Source organism: Penicillium macrosclerotiorum, assembly GCF_028827735.1.
Source record: "Penicillium macrosclerotiorum strain IBT 26536 chromosome Unknown utg000010l_segment0_segment0, whole genome shotgun sequence".
Taxonomy (NCBI): Eukaryota; Fungi; Ascomycota; class Eurotiomycetes; order Eurotiales; family Aspergillaceae; genus Penicillium; species Penicillium macrosclerotiorum.
In genome coordinates, this window is record NW_026643089.1 from 3,072,814 (window position 1) to 3,087,994 (window position 15,181).

A 15,181-nucleotide genomic window follows, 5' to 3' on the forward strand; every position below is an offset into this window, starting at 1 on the left:
CCAGATAATTTATCGAAACACTGGAATCTCTCGGGATGTAAGCACCAATGAGAGCTGTGAACAAGAAGGAAAGTGGAATTTGGCAAAAAGGTAGGCCGGTTTTCCTAATCGGGAAAGCAATGCCCTCAGTGAAATGCCGTAGGCGGTATACAGGGCGGTACGTTTTTAATGCCGCCGTACCTCATTTTGCCCGCCGTCAATTCTAATTTCATCCCACCGCGAGTCCTAGTCCTTTGTTAGCCTGTTTCACCAACAATCCCAGCCGCGAAGATGGCGGACAAGAAGCCGCTTTGCACCCCAGCAGAGCTTATGCTGAAGGTTATTCTCGCCGGAACTTTGAGTCATTATGAGACTCGGGGAATGATTGACGAAAAACGCCTTGAGCATATGCTTGAAGCGGGAAAGCAGATCCTCTATAAAACGCACCAGGAGAGCGAAGTCCGGTATGACGGCCTGCGCATCACATATGCTTAACCTCTTTCCTGCTAACTTTTTAATTCCAGCCACAACCTGGGCATGTCTCCGGACATTTGGCAAGGGCTCACTGATGTTCTTACCAAGGCGATACCAGTTCTCGAGTCGCAATCCTTCGCGTGGAAAAGCCCCTCTGCGAGCTACGAACACTCTTCCTCGAACCTTATTGCTCTGAACTATTTTTCGTTAGTCAAGGACATTGAGCGGCTGAATGACCTCTGCACCATCGCCCGTAATTTGCTCGCAACCACCAAGAAAGCACAAAATCTGGCCGCTGAGAAGGGATTTGACCAGCGAATCTTGGCTCTTGTGGATACATGTGTGCGAGTTACTGCTAGAGGGTTTGATGGCGAGACCAATGCTCGAAATGAAGAGCGCTGGCAGAAAGTGGTCAACTTATACAAACGTCTTCTGATTACCTGCCTCCAATATCTCCATAACTTTATCATGCACAATGAGCACCGGAAAATGGTTCTCTGGCTCGATCTTTTTGGGTACCACTCTACCGCCGATACGAATATCATCAAGCCTACAAATGCATTGGACCCAACTGCCCGCGTCGAAGGCGTGTCGCCAATTGTGAGAACCGGCGAGCGCGTGATCAACCCTCCGATTCGGGCCTTATATGATCAGACCGCTGAAGACCTACTTCTGGAGACCATTGCAAAATTTCCACGTGAACCTTCTACCATCAAAGAGGAGGCCGCGATGTTGCTTTTGGCCAACATCAAGGACCACATGGAAAAGATCCTAGGGCGCGATCTGACCGATATCCAGGAAATGGGTCGGGATCCCGAGCAGGTCAAGTATATCCGGGCAGCTTTGACCTCAATACTAGGTGCAAAAGTGGATGGATGGTCTGATCTTCAAGACCGGGCCCGGGAACTGCCGCCGGCACTTCCAGAAGAAGAAGAGCAGGAACCGACTAAGAAGAAGACCATTCTCACGATAGACCGCAGCATGACGGCTGGATTTCCCCGTCTGTGCTGGGCTGATATGCCCGAAGTCAATGACTATTCTATTGATGTCCCAGTAACAGATGATGACACAAGCATGCCGCGGTCTGCCCAGTCCGCGGCGGAGACGCTGCAAGAAGCCAAGGACGAATTGATGGCTCGGCTGCAGGATACATCACAGATCGGTGAAGGCGATGCTGATTATGACACTGGTGATGCTGGGACTGTTGGTGAGGATGACGTACATAGCCTGGAAGGCCATGCTGATGGAAGCATGGACGGTGATGATGAAGATGACGAGGACGAGGATGATGACCGGGGAGATGATACTGGAGAGGTCGACGACGAAGAAGAAGATGATGATGACTATCGCGGTCGCCCCGGTGATCAACAGCGTGGGCTATTGACTGATATTCCCCTAGTTTTGGGACCTGCCGAAATCGAAGCCCTTCCTATGATTGTCCAAGCAGGTATCGTGGACAGCTTCGGCTTGAAGGGCGGAGAGCGTAATGGTTCGCGGAACATGCAAGCTCTGAGATGCCATATTCTTTTGACCCAAGAAACTGGGCGCAATTTGCTTCGCGAACTCCTGATTTTTATTGCAGCATGGGACCTTCCTGACGACGAGCTCTACTTCAAGATGATGGTACAGATCATGGAAGCCGTGCTTCGAAATGGCTTGATGTCACACGCATACTCCGATTTCGGCCAGCCAAAGGACATTATCTCCCCTGCTCAAGCGGTGGTTATTAAAATCCTCACACACATCTTCCGTGCCAAATACTCACCAGCTTCCATTACTGGATCCACACAACCTAGTGTTCCTCGGACCCCCGCATCTCTCAGCCGCGTCGACATCCTTACTGTTCGATACATCTTCACCATCTTCCGTGGCAACATTATTCCGGAGACATGTGCTCTTATTTACCTCCAGGGACAAATACGCGCCGAGCGCGCGTTGCCTGAGGACTTCCCTCTGAATCTGTGGGATATGGAGCGAGTCTACGAGGGCGTGTATCAGTTCCTGGAATTCTTTGCCGTTCTCACCGAGAACAATGACTGGAAGAATCTTCTTGTGAAATGGGAGATTGTCTATGATTTGGTCACATTGATTAAGGAGCTGGAGGCCAGCATTCCTAAGGGCCAGTTGAACTCTCTTTCTTTCGGATCTGTACCCCCTCCGCCACCTCCGCCACCCCGAAGCACCTCTCCGGGCGATAGCTCGAAGCCTTCGTCTCCCGCTCCAGTCGCCGTCGAGCGTCCCTATGACCCCGGTGACATTGACAGCGGTGCCAGCGTCGACTCTCGCCCAGAATCACCCCCGATCACTGAGGACCCGTCTGAATTTGAATGGCGCAATCTCAAGAAGCTGGTTGTCCTGGTTCTCTCATCGCTGGTCTGGAAGTGTCCTGAAGTCCAGGAACAGATTCGCCGGTATGGTGGTGTAGAAGCAATTCTTTGCTGCACAGCGTTCGATGCTCATAACCCCTATATCAAAGAGCACGCTGTGATGTGTCTGAAATTCCTACTGGAAGGAAACCGTGAAAATCAGCGTCTGGTCGAAGAGCTTGAGGCTCGAGAGGTTGTTAAAGACGACAACGGCATTTTGGAGAGAAGTGGATTTGAGGCCATGATTGATAAGGCTGGTAAACTTGCTATTCGGTCGAAGGATGCTAATGAACCAACTTCATCTTGAGTTTCATGTTTGCCGTTTAGCAATCCATCTGCCATTGCCAGATTCTGTCACTACATACAATGTACAAACAAATAGCAGCCATGCCATGAAATAAAAACACCCCTCATGACATGAATATGCATATATCTTTACTCCCACGTTCGATTCACATCCTGACCATTTTTTGCAATCATGCAGTGTGTAATGTTGATGTATGAGTGGATAGACATATCTGGCGCAACGTTTGTTTAGCTCATGAGGATCGTGGGGATGTTCCATGGTATTGATTCATGTGACTTGTCGAACTTCTTCGCTAATGATATCTTCTCGTAAATGCATGTATCCATGTCTCAACGCTATAAAAGCCCTATCCTTTGAGATTCGGGAGGGCAGCTTCAGCCATACATTCCGTCCCACTCTTCCTCCTCATCCTCTTCGACCAGCTTCTTCCTTGCCTCGTCCTTCTCTCTCTGCTGCTTGGCAAAATCAATGCGATCTAGTGGGCATGTACCGCGCAGACGGAGCCAGGGGCGCACGCACTCGAGGTCAAATAGGTGCGTTGGGTGACAGGGAAGTTGGACGACAAGAGGGTACTGGTCTTCCAGAAAGGGGTTGTTACAGATTGGGCAGGTTTGAGAGGGACTCAGAGCAGACTTCGGGACGCGGTCAAGCACTATTTATCAGGAATATGTCAGTGAATCTTGGCCTGCGCAGAGAGAGTAGGGTGCAACACTGGATTCCTGCCAAAGGGCGACTTACTGTCGCAGAACTCCTCGCTCACACCCTCCACCTCCCGGGGTGGAGTATCTGCATCGCTTAGAAGCGTTTGAATCATACGAGTCAAGAGCTCATCGCTTGTTGTATTGTCGTCCCCATTGTGGCCCTCTTCTCCCTCCGGGGCTACGGCTGCCCTGGCGTCTCGGCGCATAACCTCAAACGCCTCGGCGAGCGAGTAGAAAGCGGCACTCACATCACCTGGCACTGGAACTGCGTGTGGACGGTGGTCGGGGCCGGGTGTGATCTCGGAAAGGGTTGCGAAGAAGGTCGATAGATCGGGGCGGCGCCGGCGTTGGCTCCGAGTCTCGGCCGCAGGGTCGGTTGTGTTGTGCTCAACTGACAAAAAGCTAGTTAATTCGATGGTTCATGTCTATGCTTATAGGTTATTCATATCTCCGTACTCTCATAAGTCGACATCTTAATCAATATTTGTAGATCTGGTCAACTTCGAAATTGAGGGGACGTAGAAGGGAAGGACGAAGATTGCGGTTCGTGGGAAACCTCCGGTTATCGTCTGTGCCACCTGGCTGTTTGCTTGTCGCACTCGAAGGTACAATATGAAGTACTCACGGCAAAGCTGTGTGAGTGAGGGGAAGCGCAATTGAAAGTTGCCGTGGGATGAAATTGCAAATGAAAAAATGCGGTTCAAGCTGTGGAAGGCAACAGAGCGATAACGCGGCGCGGGGAATTCGGCGATTGGACCGTGCACGGGATCAGCCGAGCTTCCTGTTGAGGTTTGAAGGTCCATCTACTTGTCGACCGCCCCTTTGCACTTGAGAATTAGGGGTTGGACGTACTTTTGTAGAACGAAATTTTGGATTAAAATTCATCTGAAAGATGAAATACGGAGTAATCATGTACTACCATTGTTCTATCCGCGAATAGCAATGGTGTGGTCAAGGACAAACTGCTGGGCATCAAATCAGCTGGAGGGGGGTACGAAACCTATATCATCTGTACATTTGATTGCTACTACCACAAGAGATACAATCTCTTCGAATCAGGCTTGAATTCGAGGAATTGGAGAATCATCAAAGACCCCATCGCGCCATTCGGCATCCAACAGCCTCGCCCCGGATTTCAGCTCTTTCTCCCAAACAAACGGCTCAAACCAAGGATAGGGAGAATGATACTGAAGATACTGTGAGATACTGTACGTTTCCAGGGGTTGGGGAATGTACTGAATGGCACCATCATCACCTAGACACGATGCCGGCAGCCGGAAACCATTAGTGGTCTCTTTCCAAAACTGACCCTCGGCTACAGATCGAACGACAAAAAAGCGCGAGATAATATCCTCTGGGAGTCCACCCTGTCCAGGCATACGCATAACAGTACTGAATATAGAATCGTCTCCACAATCATCGAATGGGATAGCCAAAGTAGTGTTTTTCTTGATATCACGTCGGAAGAAAGTATCCCACGACCACTCGGAGCCCAGCACAGAATCGAAAAGACATATGCAGCTCTGTGCAGGTGTCTGGCTTGCAAATGCTTGTAAATTCTCCGTAATTTCAGAGTAGGGTAGTTCATTGGTCGTATGTTCTTGTTCTGCTTGACAGGTTCTTTGCAGTGGCCCATAAACTACGGCAGGATCGACAGCCCGAGACACACGGGATATGATCAAAGATTCTAAAAACGGAGCCTTCGTCATCAAGTATCCTGGAAAGTCCGCGATATCGGCCGACTCATTGCGTACATGAGCTTTTCCAAACAAGGCCGGACATATGGAGAGTATTCCGAGTCGTAAATGTTTGAGTTTCGGGAGCCTCTGTCTGATGAGATCGCAGATATGCACAGAATCACTTGAATCAATTTCCGACACTGGCCAGTAACGCTCGAGCCCATTCAATTCGAGTTCTAGATTTGTGCACTCCCTTGGAAGAGCATCGAGTAAAGTGGCCAAAACCCTGGGAGGCATGCAAAAGCCCATGCGTGGGATTTGGGGCGCAATCACGAGGGAGAATGTTCGTAAGTTTGCCATTTGAGTGATCTTGTTTGGAAGAAGCTGCAGACTAGCCAGTAGGTTTCCCAGAACTGGCTTGACTATCTCTTCGGCCGTGTCGTTGGCTTGAGATGGTGAAACCTTCCATGACGAGCCTTCTCTCGGCTCGGATACATGAAGTTTCAGTGTCAGGGACTTAACTAATGGCAGCCTCGACTCTGGAACGAAAGAAACGAATTTTTCCAGATTTGAACATGTAAGATAGATATCGTGGTAAAGCAATGGGAGCATAGCTGAATGCCATTTTCGACAAACTTCAAGGGAGTGGGTTAATGTCGTCGTGGTTGAATCATTTCTGAGATGAAGAAAGATAAGCAACAATAGTTCATCGGGTAACCTGTTCCCCATATCAACACCAGCCATATTCAAATGCGATATAACGAAAGCGGGACAAGAATGAGAATATTTTCAGGGATGAGGTTTCGATTTTCAAATCGCGAGCCTGGCCCCTGACCACGTAGAGCTGGCCCCCGCGGTGGGGGCCTGATACGAGTCCCGAAATAATGATTCTTAGAAATCATAAGCTGCGGCTGAATCATTTAAATAAATTTAAGTCACGATCGACTAAGCGGTACGTAATGATCATTGAAATAAGGGTTTTTTGGTCTTCTGTAAGAAATGACGGATGCTGTGCCTCTGGATGCATATCATATCCTATTTGATTGGATCTTCCTGTTGCCCTTGAAGCGAGGAGCGCGCGTGCATGGTAAATAAGATGGTCTTATCTAGATTCTGTCATCATATACTAACTAACCACAATATACTGTATGTATTTTGCAATCCCATTGGTCAACTATTCACGGACTCCCCGGGAGACTAAGGTTACATGCTTTCCCCGCCTCCGTCATCAACCAATAGTTCGCTGGATTTCACCGAATGTTATATTGATAGAACCATGAGTCACTTCTGAGGAATTTCTTATCAATCCAACTCCAATCACCTCCTAGTAAAAATCTTGAATAATATATAATTTCTAAATAACAATATAGAATTGCTGTGGCACAGCGGGTTTCAACTTGGACCCATTAGTGTATACATATAACCACTAACCAACACATGAGCTATATGATAATGACTCTGTAAAAAATCAGCGAATAATACAAGAGATTGATAGTTTACGTTAAAGTTCAAGGAAGCACTGGCAAAATTAGAAAAGAGATGTTTAATACTAAATATGAACTTCAATTTTGAGTTGAAATATTTAAGCTGGTAGCTAATATGCTTCTTGAGCTTTGTTCTTCATTCTTTTTTTCATCGCCTGCATATTATCTCCTGAACCAACAATAACATCGCGTAGTCCGAAACCTGATTTCTCAGATCTCTCATTTTTCATTATGCCTGGAAGACCCCTGAATTCTGGAGGACGAACGGGAAGGTCTTCGAGTCAGCCTCGTGATAGCATGAATTTTCAAAGATCACCTTCCCACGAAAGAGATGTACAAATAGGCAGAGAATCTCGCGAGAGGACCGCACGGGAAATCGCTGGAAAGTCTGTCGCGGAGCTTCGCACTCTTCAAACACAGGTGGATACTCAGCTTTTGAGAGTCCTGGCAGTTCCAGATTCGCGTTTTGATCGAGATCTAGCTACCGAGCTTCAGGGGAAACTGAGCGCAATCCGCGAAGCAATTGGTGATCCTATTGGACCCACTCGCTAGGCATGCTGTGTGGTATTTCGAAAATCTCATCTGTTGAGGCTTTACTTCTCCTGTTCAGTCCTTTTCTTGCTTGGAGTTTCTTGAATATGCTAGAACTAGCAGTCTAATATTTCCGAACATCATTTTATCACTCTAAAGCCTTGTAGAGTCATGTATCTAGGATCTTCAACTTATGACTAGTGCATTTCAAATGCTGATTGCTCCGGGTGAATTTTGAATCCCATAGAAAACAACACCCCCTAGTGAGCTCTGTATACCTCTAATGGAACTGATTCAGATGCTTGAAGGGATTCTTCATCGCTCTTGGTATCGAAAATATGCTAGACAATGCCTCAATCATCCATCGAAGGAGGGTGCAGGATCATAATAATCTCGGCATCTATGTATCGTAGTAATCAAATTTAGATATCAAAGACGCAGCCTTAATTGCCTGATGTCTCTCTTGTTTATTCCAATGACCAGGCCTCCCCCATTTACCAATCAACAGCGATATCTCGGAGGATATCTTATTGTTCCTGGGACTAGGCACTTTAGCCCAGCCTCTTCACTCGAAAAATTGATGATATAGTTGCTAGTACTTTAGACGCGAATTATGCTTTCACATTTGGGTTTGTATTATATGGTAAGATGTTGGGTATTCAATAAACACTGCCCCCAGTCGGTGGCCGTGCAAGAGCGGAACACTGAAACACTGCCTGGGCCGCGCCGCAGGAGATAAAAATAGCTCCCGTGACGCACTCCCCAACGTGTCAAGTGGAGCGTCGATCATGTTTACCTGCTACAAAACAATCCAAGGGTTGACATTCTTCTTTCTCAACACCTCTCTCCCCTCTACACAATGCGGTCCAAGGCTACTTCCGTAAAGCCATCCGCATACCCGGCCCTGCCGTTCCACGGCATCCGCTTCGTGACCTTCTTGTCAGCGGCCGTCGTTGGTATAATCCTCGCCGTGTTTATCTACCATCTCCATGCCGACGGGTACAAATTGCCGTTCGCCTTTCTGATTGTAAGGCCGCCCTCCACCCTATCACCCGCATTAGAATCTCAACAAAAGAGAGATACGCCATAAATATGTCACTTGAAATTCAACAGAACAAAAGACTAACAGTCAGCTACCACCTAGCTCCTTCTCGCCGCCGTCCTCTCCATCCTCAATAATATCCTCACCGCCGTCATCAACTGCGCCTGCGGCCTCTCCACCAAGCTCTCCATCGCACTGAACATTCTCCTCCTAATTCTTTGGGCGCTCTCACTCGCCCTCCTCAGCTACAACATGTCCGGCACTATCCTCACTAAGTGCACCACCACCTACTGGGCTACCTCGACCGCCCTCTCTGTCTGTCGCTGCTACAAGGCCCTCTTTGCCTTCACCGTCGTCGGCGTCGCCTCCTACATCGCCGCTCTTTGGCTGGATTTCGTCGTTCGCCGCCGTCATAACCGCCTCGGCGCCTACAATCCCATGGGTAGCACCCCCGGCCTCGGCGACGACGCCTTCGACGTCAAGCTCGCGGACCGTCACGACCCCGTCGCCGGCGCGCACTACGACAACATACCCGGAACAAATCATGTAGATCCGTATGCGCACGCAGGCGAAGCGCAGCAGTATTATGATGCGGCGCCACCGCGGACGCGTGGCCCGGGTCATGTTCGCTTCGATTCGTATGCATCGGAGCATACGGCCTACGATCCGGCTGGACATCGTTGATTGGGACTACCTAATTTTCTCCTGGTTAGGCTGCATGGACTGTGCATTGCCGTTTTTATTGAGATTTTTGGGCTTCAGCAAAAGGGCTCTCATGATAAATGTCTCTTTTCTTTTCGTTGCTTTTGGCTCTGGATTGAAGTAATCCATGGTCTGTGCTGCTCATAGTTCTCATGGACTGCTGCATGGGCATGGCGGTGTTAAATGGTGTCTTTGTTTGGAGGTTTTCGTTTCCCTCTCTCTTGTCACGATCTGATATGAAAAATTGGATGTTTATGTAGTAAAGCCGGTAGATAGGTTAGATTTCTTTTTTTTTTCTAGTACGTCTTGAAGATGGGCATTCTAGTTGCGCAGCAAAGGATGAGGGGAAGTAAGAAGAAAATTCAAATCAAATGACCATCCAATGGCAACTGGAACAAGATTATGACGCTCGATATTGACAATACGGGAGTGGTATTTTTAAGGGCAGGATTCAGTGGTGCAATAGATGGCCATTTTACATGATGACCTCGTTGGCGACGTCCTAGAAACAAATGTTAGGATGAAGTATCGGAGAGGCGAAGTGGAAAAGGGGAGAATGGGGGATTTGACGTACGCGCTTGAGCTCCTTATACGGCAGGCAGACACAGTTCTGCACGCGGACCTCGTCGCCGACGCCACATTCCTTGCCCAGAATGGTGATGCTCTGGACCTTGACGCCCTGCTTGACGATGCTGGTCGAGTGGCTGCCGATAGGGATCGGGGTGCCCTCCACACGGGCCCAGGCGCCGACGCGGCTGCTCCAGCCAATGATGGAGTGCATGACGCAGGCGTCGTGGCGGATCTCGGCGTCCTCAAGCACAATCGCATCTTTGATACGGGCACCGGCTCCAACAACGACACGGGGGCCAATGGAGACGTTGGGACCCAGCTTGGCAGTCGGGTCAACGGTGGCAGTAGGGTGGATAAAGACGGGGGGCACAATGGTGGCGGAGGGAGGGGTCAGTTCTTCGGATTGGGCCTGGAAGGCCTTCTGAAGGTACAGCGCGTTGGCGGGCACAGCGGAGCCAGCGGTTTTGATCTGGCGCCAGAAGTCCTTGGTCTCGTGAACAAAGAAGCGGTTGCTATCAGCCAGATCGGAGAGAATATCCTGCTCCAGGCGAATGACCTCGCTCTGTTCGGAGTCCTCGTCCTCACCAGTACCAGCAATGAAGGATGACTCGAGGTTATCGGAGGATGGGTAAGAGAGAAGGCGCGGGCGGGTGGTACGGCGCTTGATGGCGCTGCGGATGGCAGGGAATATGCACTCGGTGGCAAACAGGTAGACGCCGCAGTTGATGAGGTTGGAGATGTGGGACTCGGGCTTCTCGACGTAGTGCAGCACACGCTTGGTGTGCGAGTCGGACACGATGCAGCCGAAGTTGGTGGCCGCCTCGTTTCCTACCCGGGTTCCCAGAATCACAGCCTCCGCATCCTTCTCCTCGAACAGACGCAGCATCTCACCCAATGGGAATGAGCAGCAGACATCAGCATTCAGCACAAGCAAGCGCTCCGGTTTGCCTTTGAGGATCGCATCGCGGAAGTGGTACAGGCCACCTGCAGTGCCCAATGCTGTGTACTCCCGCAAATACTGGATGCGGAACTGGGGGAATTCCTTCGCGGCATCCTTAATGAAATCCCGGAAGACTGTCTCGTCGTAGTATCCGATCAAAATAACCTCGCGCACATCGGGGACCTTTGCGATCGCCTTGAGACAGTGGTTGATGATGGGGTGGCCGGCGACTTCGAACAGGGGCTAGATTGCGGGGCATTTCTGTCAGAAACCAGGTCTGGTGCAGTGCCCCTTGCTGGAGCAACACGAGCAATCGAACAAAAAGGACAGCACGTTACCTTGGGAACATCGAGCGACAATGGGCGAAATCGTGTACCTCTGGATGGACCTCCGACCTGTTGTTGACATTCGTTAGCTATGTACTGGTCGGGCAGATCATTGCGTCACCTACCAAGATCACAGCCTTGGTAGAGGAGGGCTGGTGAGAGTGATCCCGGACTGGTACGTGGAGCATGATGGTGTGTAAAAGGAGAGATTAGGGAGTGGAGGCGAAAAGCAGCGGTTTCGAGAAACAAAAGGTGGCCGGAATCAGCGTCGAGAGCTTCGGGCCGCCAAGACGACGCTTGCGGTGGGGAGGCGTTGCTCACCTGACAAGAGCCACTCGGGAAGTATACAACACGTTGCGTCGGCGACTAAATGGGCGGGAAATCCGCCCCCAAGGGCGGAATATAACATGGGTATTTACGGGGCTGCTCGAGACTAAACATGAAGTGTAATGATGTTTTTGGCCCGTAGGAAAAGGGTGCTAGGATGATACTCGACGAAATACAAAGGCGAAAACCCGCAAACAAGTCGATCTGTAGATCAATTTCAAGTCAGGATGTAGTCAGTATTTTTAGCTTGCAGGTGAACAGCAAGATGATAAGTGGAATAAATCTCTGGGCGATCAACAACTAGTTTGAATATATCTGATTCGGAATGGTTCCTCGTATGCAAGTTTTTCACTCCGCTACATGAGAATTTTTTTGTTCCTATTGGCCTCCGCGCTTGCTCCGCCTGTGACGGCAATAACCAATTTACTGGAATTAACCATCTGACATAGGATCGGATTCGTCATAGCGCTGTTGATAAGTTTATCTTATGTTGGCCATCGTCTAAAAATAGCGACAGACAGCTAAGTTACGGCCGCTAGATCATGAGGACCGAGAAGCTATGATTAGAAGTATTTTGAATCCGAAACATGTTGGATAACCAACTCAATATTTTCTCATCCCCGCAATGCTCGTTTGGATACATGTATGGTCAAGGCAGCGTTTACGCCACTGAGAAAGAGCTTCTAGCCAGTCATGTTGAAGACTAACTTTTTATCACAAGTGTTGAGACAAGCAACAACTTCTCTGACCACGGATCGTCATCAATCATTCAAATTCAACCTTTCCAAGCAACCATTTCCTCAAGAAAAATTTTCACAAAATCCGCAGAATGATCAGATATCTTCCTCTTTGCACTCATTCCTTGTCGGCGATGCATCACATATGGTCTGATCTGGAGAATCTACCACATCGTCATCATCCGCCTGGTGGCAGATCGTCGCCAGCCACTCTTGGGCTTTGGTCAGCTTTGCCCGTTCTTTGGTCAACAAGTTTCTGCGAGCTTGACGCTCAGGATCTTCGGCCATTAACTCCATACAACGCTCAGTCGCTTAGAATCATAGTCAGTGAGTCTCGTTGCCGTTGTACCAAGATCTCAGGAACTACGTACTATTTGCATCCAGACCAACGTCGATCGCCGTGATCAGATCGTCGCGGCACTTCAGAAACAGCTTGTCGTAGGCCTTTTGGCAAATTACATCAACAAATCGCGAACTGGCAATCTCGTAGTACCCGCGCGAATTCTGCGACATTTAGCAAAGTAACAGAATTCTGGTTGACAGATGTACCCACTGCCATCATACTCATCTCCAAATCATACGGTTCGGGCCCAAGATATTCCTTGATTACCTTCGCCACATTTCCTTCGTCAGTGTGGTCAGCTCCATGGCTTCGAAGGAAAGCACGGGCTCGGGACTTTTGTCGTCCGTTGCAGAGCTGAGCAAGGGCCTGCTGCATAGCTTGCCTGTGACGATCTTCGGCCATCGTAAAAGGCTTTTCAAACTCAATTTTGTATTGAGCGATAGCATCAGTTAGATACCTGGCTCCAAGTTGCATAACAAAGGCGTCTGTGATGCGCTTCAGTTCGCGGTACAGCCCTGTTTGATGATATTCCGAGGCAATGACCTCGTCCAGAGTCTCGGACAGAATTCTCATTACCAGGCTGTGAGTGGCCACAACAAATTTCTTCGTAATTTCATCCCAGTGCTTTACACTTTGCTTTTCGAGAGCTTCGATTGCACTCGAGTCAATCTGATTGGGGATACCAGCACGATGTGATTGCTCCCTGATATTCCGGATTTCATCTAAGGAGAACCGTCGGCTGGGCCCTTTCCAACGCTGGAATTCCTCCGAGTGATAGACCGACTCTTTGAAATTTGCAGAATGAGCAAGCTCCTCGGATGACGGTTTCGTCTCCGTGGTAGGGGCTTTTCGCTTCAGCCGGGATGGGGACGGGGAAACTATCTCACAGTCGGAATCAATTCTTTCCGCAAAGACTTCCCGGTCCGATTCGGCAACCGTGATCAGAGTGGGCTTTGTAATAGCTAGTGCCATCTGAAAGTCCTTGATGAGATTTCCCCATGAACTGTGAAGAACACTGCTCAAAAGGCCTTTGTCATCAAAGACCTCTCGAAACTTCAAACCCAGTATGGTTACCTTTTCTGTGAGAACACGTTGAACATTTTCAGCCGGAGGATCTGGCAGAGTCTTCAATTCCCTGTCTACGCTGGCTGCCTTTTCATTGATCTTGCAAATGATTGATGGCAAACATTTTTGAATCTGCTCCATCAGGACGGCAGAGAGAGCGGTCTGGAGTCGTCGAACACCAAAACGGTGTTGGAAGGTAACCATCATGCCTGACCAAAAGGGATCGGAAAAGAAGGCTTCCTCTTCCTCTCTGGCCTTTCTATGGTCTACATTGGGGTCGGGGTTGTTCCGGACAACGTAATAACCATGTCCGAGTTTGAAAGTTTTGCCTTGCAAGATGTCCTCCCATTGAGCAAAGGGCTCATTTGCAGAAACGCGGTCAGGCTTCGTCAAAACACCGAGAGTACGTGACTTGGCAGATTTGATGTTGCTGATGATACGAGCGGCACTGGAGTTCGTTGCGTCGTCTGTCATTGCCATAGTCAAGAGCAAGATACAATTCTCCTGTGAAGCATATTGCTTCACCAATCTCTCAACAAGTCCAACAAGATACGTCTCATCTTCTTGCTCAGGGACATTTATCACACCGGGGAGGTCGTAGAAAGACAAATTTGCGAATCCGGGGGCGGAGATATCGAGGCGTACCACGTTGGGTGAGAATTTCTCCTTGGTGGCACCGCTGACGTGGTGATTCTTTCCAGGAACAAAGTTTTGAGGATTTTCTTCGGGGTTTAAAATGGCGATCTGAGCCCATTTTATGGCTTCCTTGACTTTAGATCTGTCTGTCAGAGTAACAAACATTTCATCGTCTTGGCCGTTGAATGGAAGCCAGGGTCCAAGGTACTTGGTCTGTGACGAGGGGTCACGCATCCGCTTTGCTGGATCGTAGCAGTATCGCCGGGACACGTACACGACACACTTCCACGACTCTCCAGGTTCGCTCTCATAGAGGTTAATCTCCATGGGACAGCGAGTGCATGTATTGGAATCTCGGGGGACTTTGATCTCAGAGATCCCCTCGATGAGGGAACTCTTCCCAGCACTTTGATCACCAACCACACAGATCTTAGGCAAAGTGATGGTTTGGTCCTCGATACCCAGGTGACTGAGAGCTTGGATCTTCTTCACCAAGGGCTTCATGTCCATGGTAAGGAGGTCAAGGGTTGAAGGCATATTCGTCAGTGGGGTCGACGTCGCGGGTACAAAAAGAGAATCCGGCATTGTGAAAGCTGTAGGCTCGTCAGCTATCGACTGTAATGATTATTTAAGAGATGAACGATGAATATACTCTCAGCCTTTGGCCTTGCTGACATGGCCCCAGATGCAAGTGAAAGACGAGTCATGAATGAGAGCGGATCGTGCAAAGCAAAGAAACAACAAGGATCATTCAAGAGGAGAGGATGGAGATGAAGGCAGGGTTAAGAAAAGAGAAGGTTTTGACGGGAGTTGGAATATGAGGAAGACTAACAAGCGACCCAGGTATGCCTTATCTCTCAGCCCGGCTTGAGAGTTTGAAAGACGCAGCAACACCCGGAGCAGTCACTCTGCCAGCTGTCGATTCAGATATGCAGATAAAATATCAAGCGAAGATGGAAGAGAACGAAAAGC

At 49.2% G+C, this 15,181-nt stretch overlaps 6 protein-coding genes across 6 annotated transcripts; 2 read left to right on the forward strand and 4 right to left on the reverse strand.

Annotated features, from left to right (window-relative positions):
• Positions 1-270: 270 nt before the first annotated feature.
• N7462_010703 (Ataxin-10 homo-association domain-containing protein) lies at positions 271-3,126 on the forward strand (the record flags this gene model as incomplete). Its single annotated transcript, XM_057082417.1, has 2 exons — positions 271-443; positions 504-3,126. The coding sequence occupies 2 exons, from the start codon at positions 271-273 to the stop codon at positions 3,124-3,126; spliced, it is 2,796 nt and encodes a 931-aa protein (XP_056929457.1).
• A 374-nt stretch (positions 3,127-3,500) lies between these two features.
• N7462_010704 (uncharacterized protein) lies at positions 3,501-4,299 on the reverse strand (the record flags this gene model as incomplete). Its single annotated transcript, XM_057082418.1, has 3 exons — positions 3,501-3,778; positions 3,865-4,218; positions 4,284-4,299. 3 exons carry the CDS (start codon positions 4,297-4,299, stop codon positions 3,501-3,503), a joined length of 648 nt encoding a protein of 215 aa, XP_056929458.1.
• A 583-nt stretch (positions 4,300-4,882) lies between these two features.
• N7462_010705 (uncharacterized protein) lies at positions 4,883-5,866 on the reverse strand (the record flags this gene model as incomplete). Its single annotated transcript, XM_057082419.1, has 1 exon — positions 4,883-5,866. One exon carries the CDS (start codon positions 5,864-5,866, stop codon positions 4,883-4,885), a length of 984 nt encoding a protein of 327 aa, XP_056929459.1.
• Positions 5,867-8,380: 2,514 nt separating this feature from the next.
• N7462_010706 (uncharacterized protein) lies at positions 8,381-9,247 on the forward strand (the record flags this gene model as incomplete). Its single annotated transcript, XM_057082420.1, has 2 exons — positions 8,381-8,548; positions 8,666-9,247. The coding sequence occupies 2 exons, from the start codon at positions 8,381-8,383 to the stop codon at positions 9,245-9,247; spliced, it is 750 nt and encodes a 249-aa protein (XP_056929460.1).
• Positions 9,248-9,740: 493 nt separating this feature from the next.
• Positions 9,741-11,289, reverse strand: N7462_010707 (mannose-1-phosphate guanylyltransferase; the record flags this gene model as incomplete). Its single annotated transcript, XM_057082421.1, has 4 exons — positions 9,741-9,767; positions 9,840-11,018; positions 11,114-11,170; positions 11,227-11,289. The coding sequence occupies 4 exons, from the start codon at positions 11,287-11,289 to the stop codon at positions 9,741-9,743; spliced, it is 1,326 nt and encodes a 441-aa protein (XP_056929461.1).
• Positions 11,290-12,261: 972 nt separating this feature from the next.
• N7462_010708 (putative dynamin GTPase) lies at positions 12,262-14,794 on the reverse strand (the record flags this gene model as incomplete). The annotated part of the gene is made up of 3 exons (XM_057082422.1): positions 12,262-12,476; positions 12,537-12,669; positions 12,719-14,794. 3 exons carry the CDS (start codon positions 14,792-14,794, stop codon positions 12,262-12,264), a joined length of 2,424 nt encoding a protein of 807 aa, XP_056929462.1.
• Between the last annotated feature and the right edge of the window lie 387 nt (positions 14,795-15,181).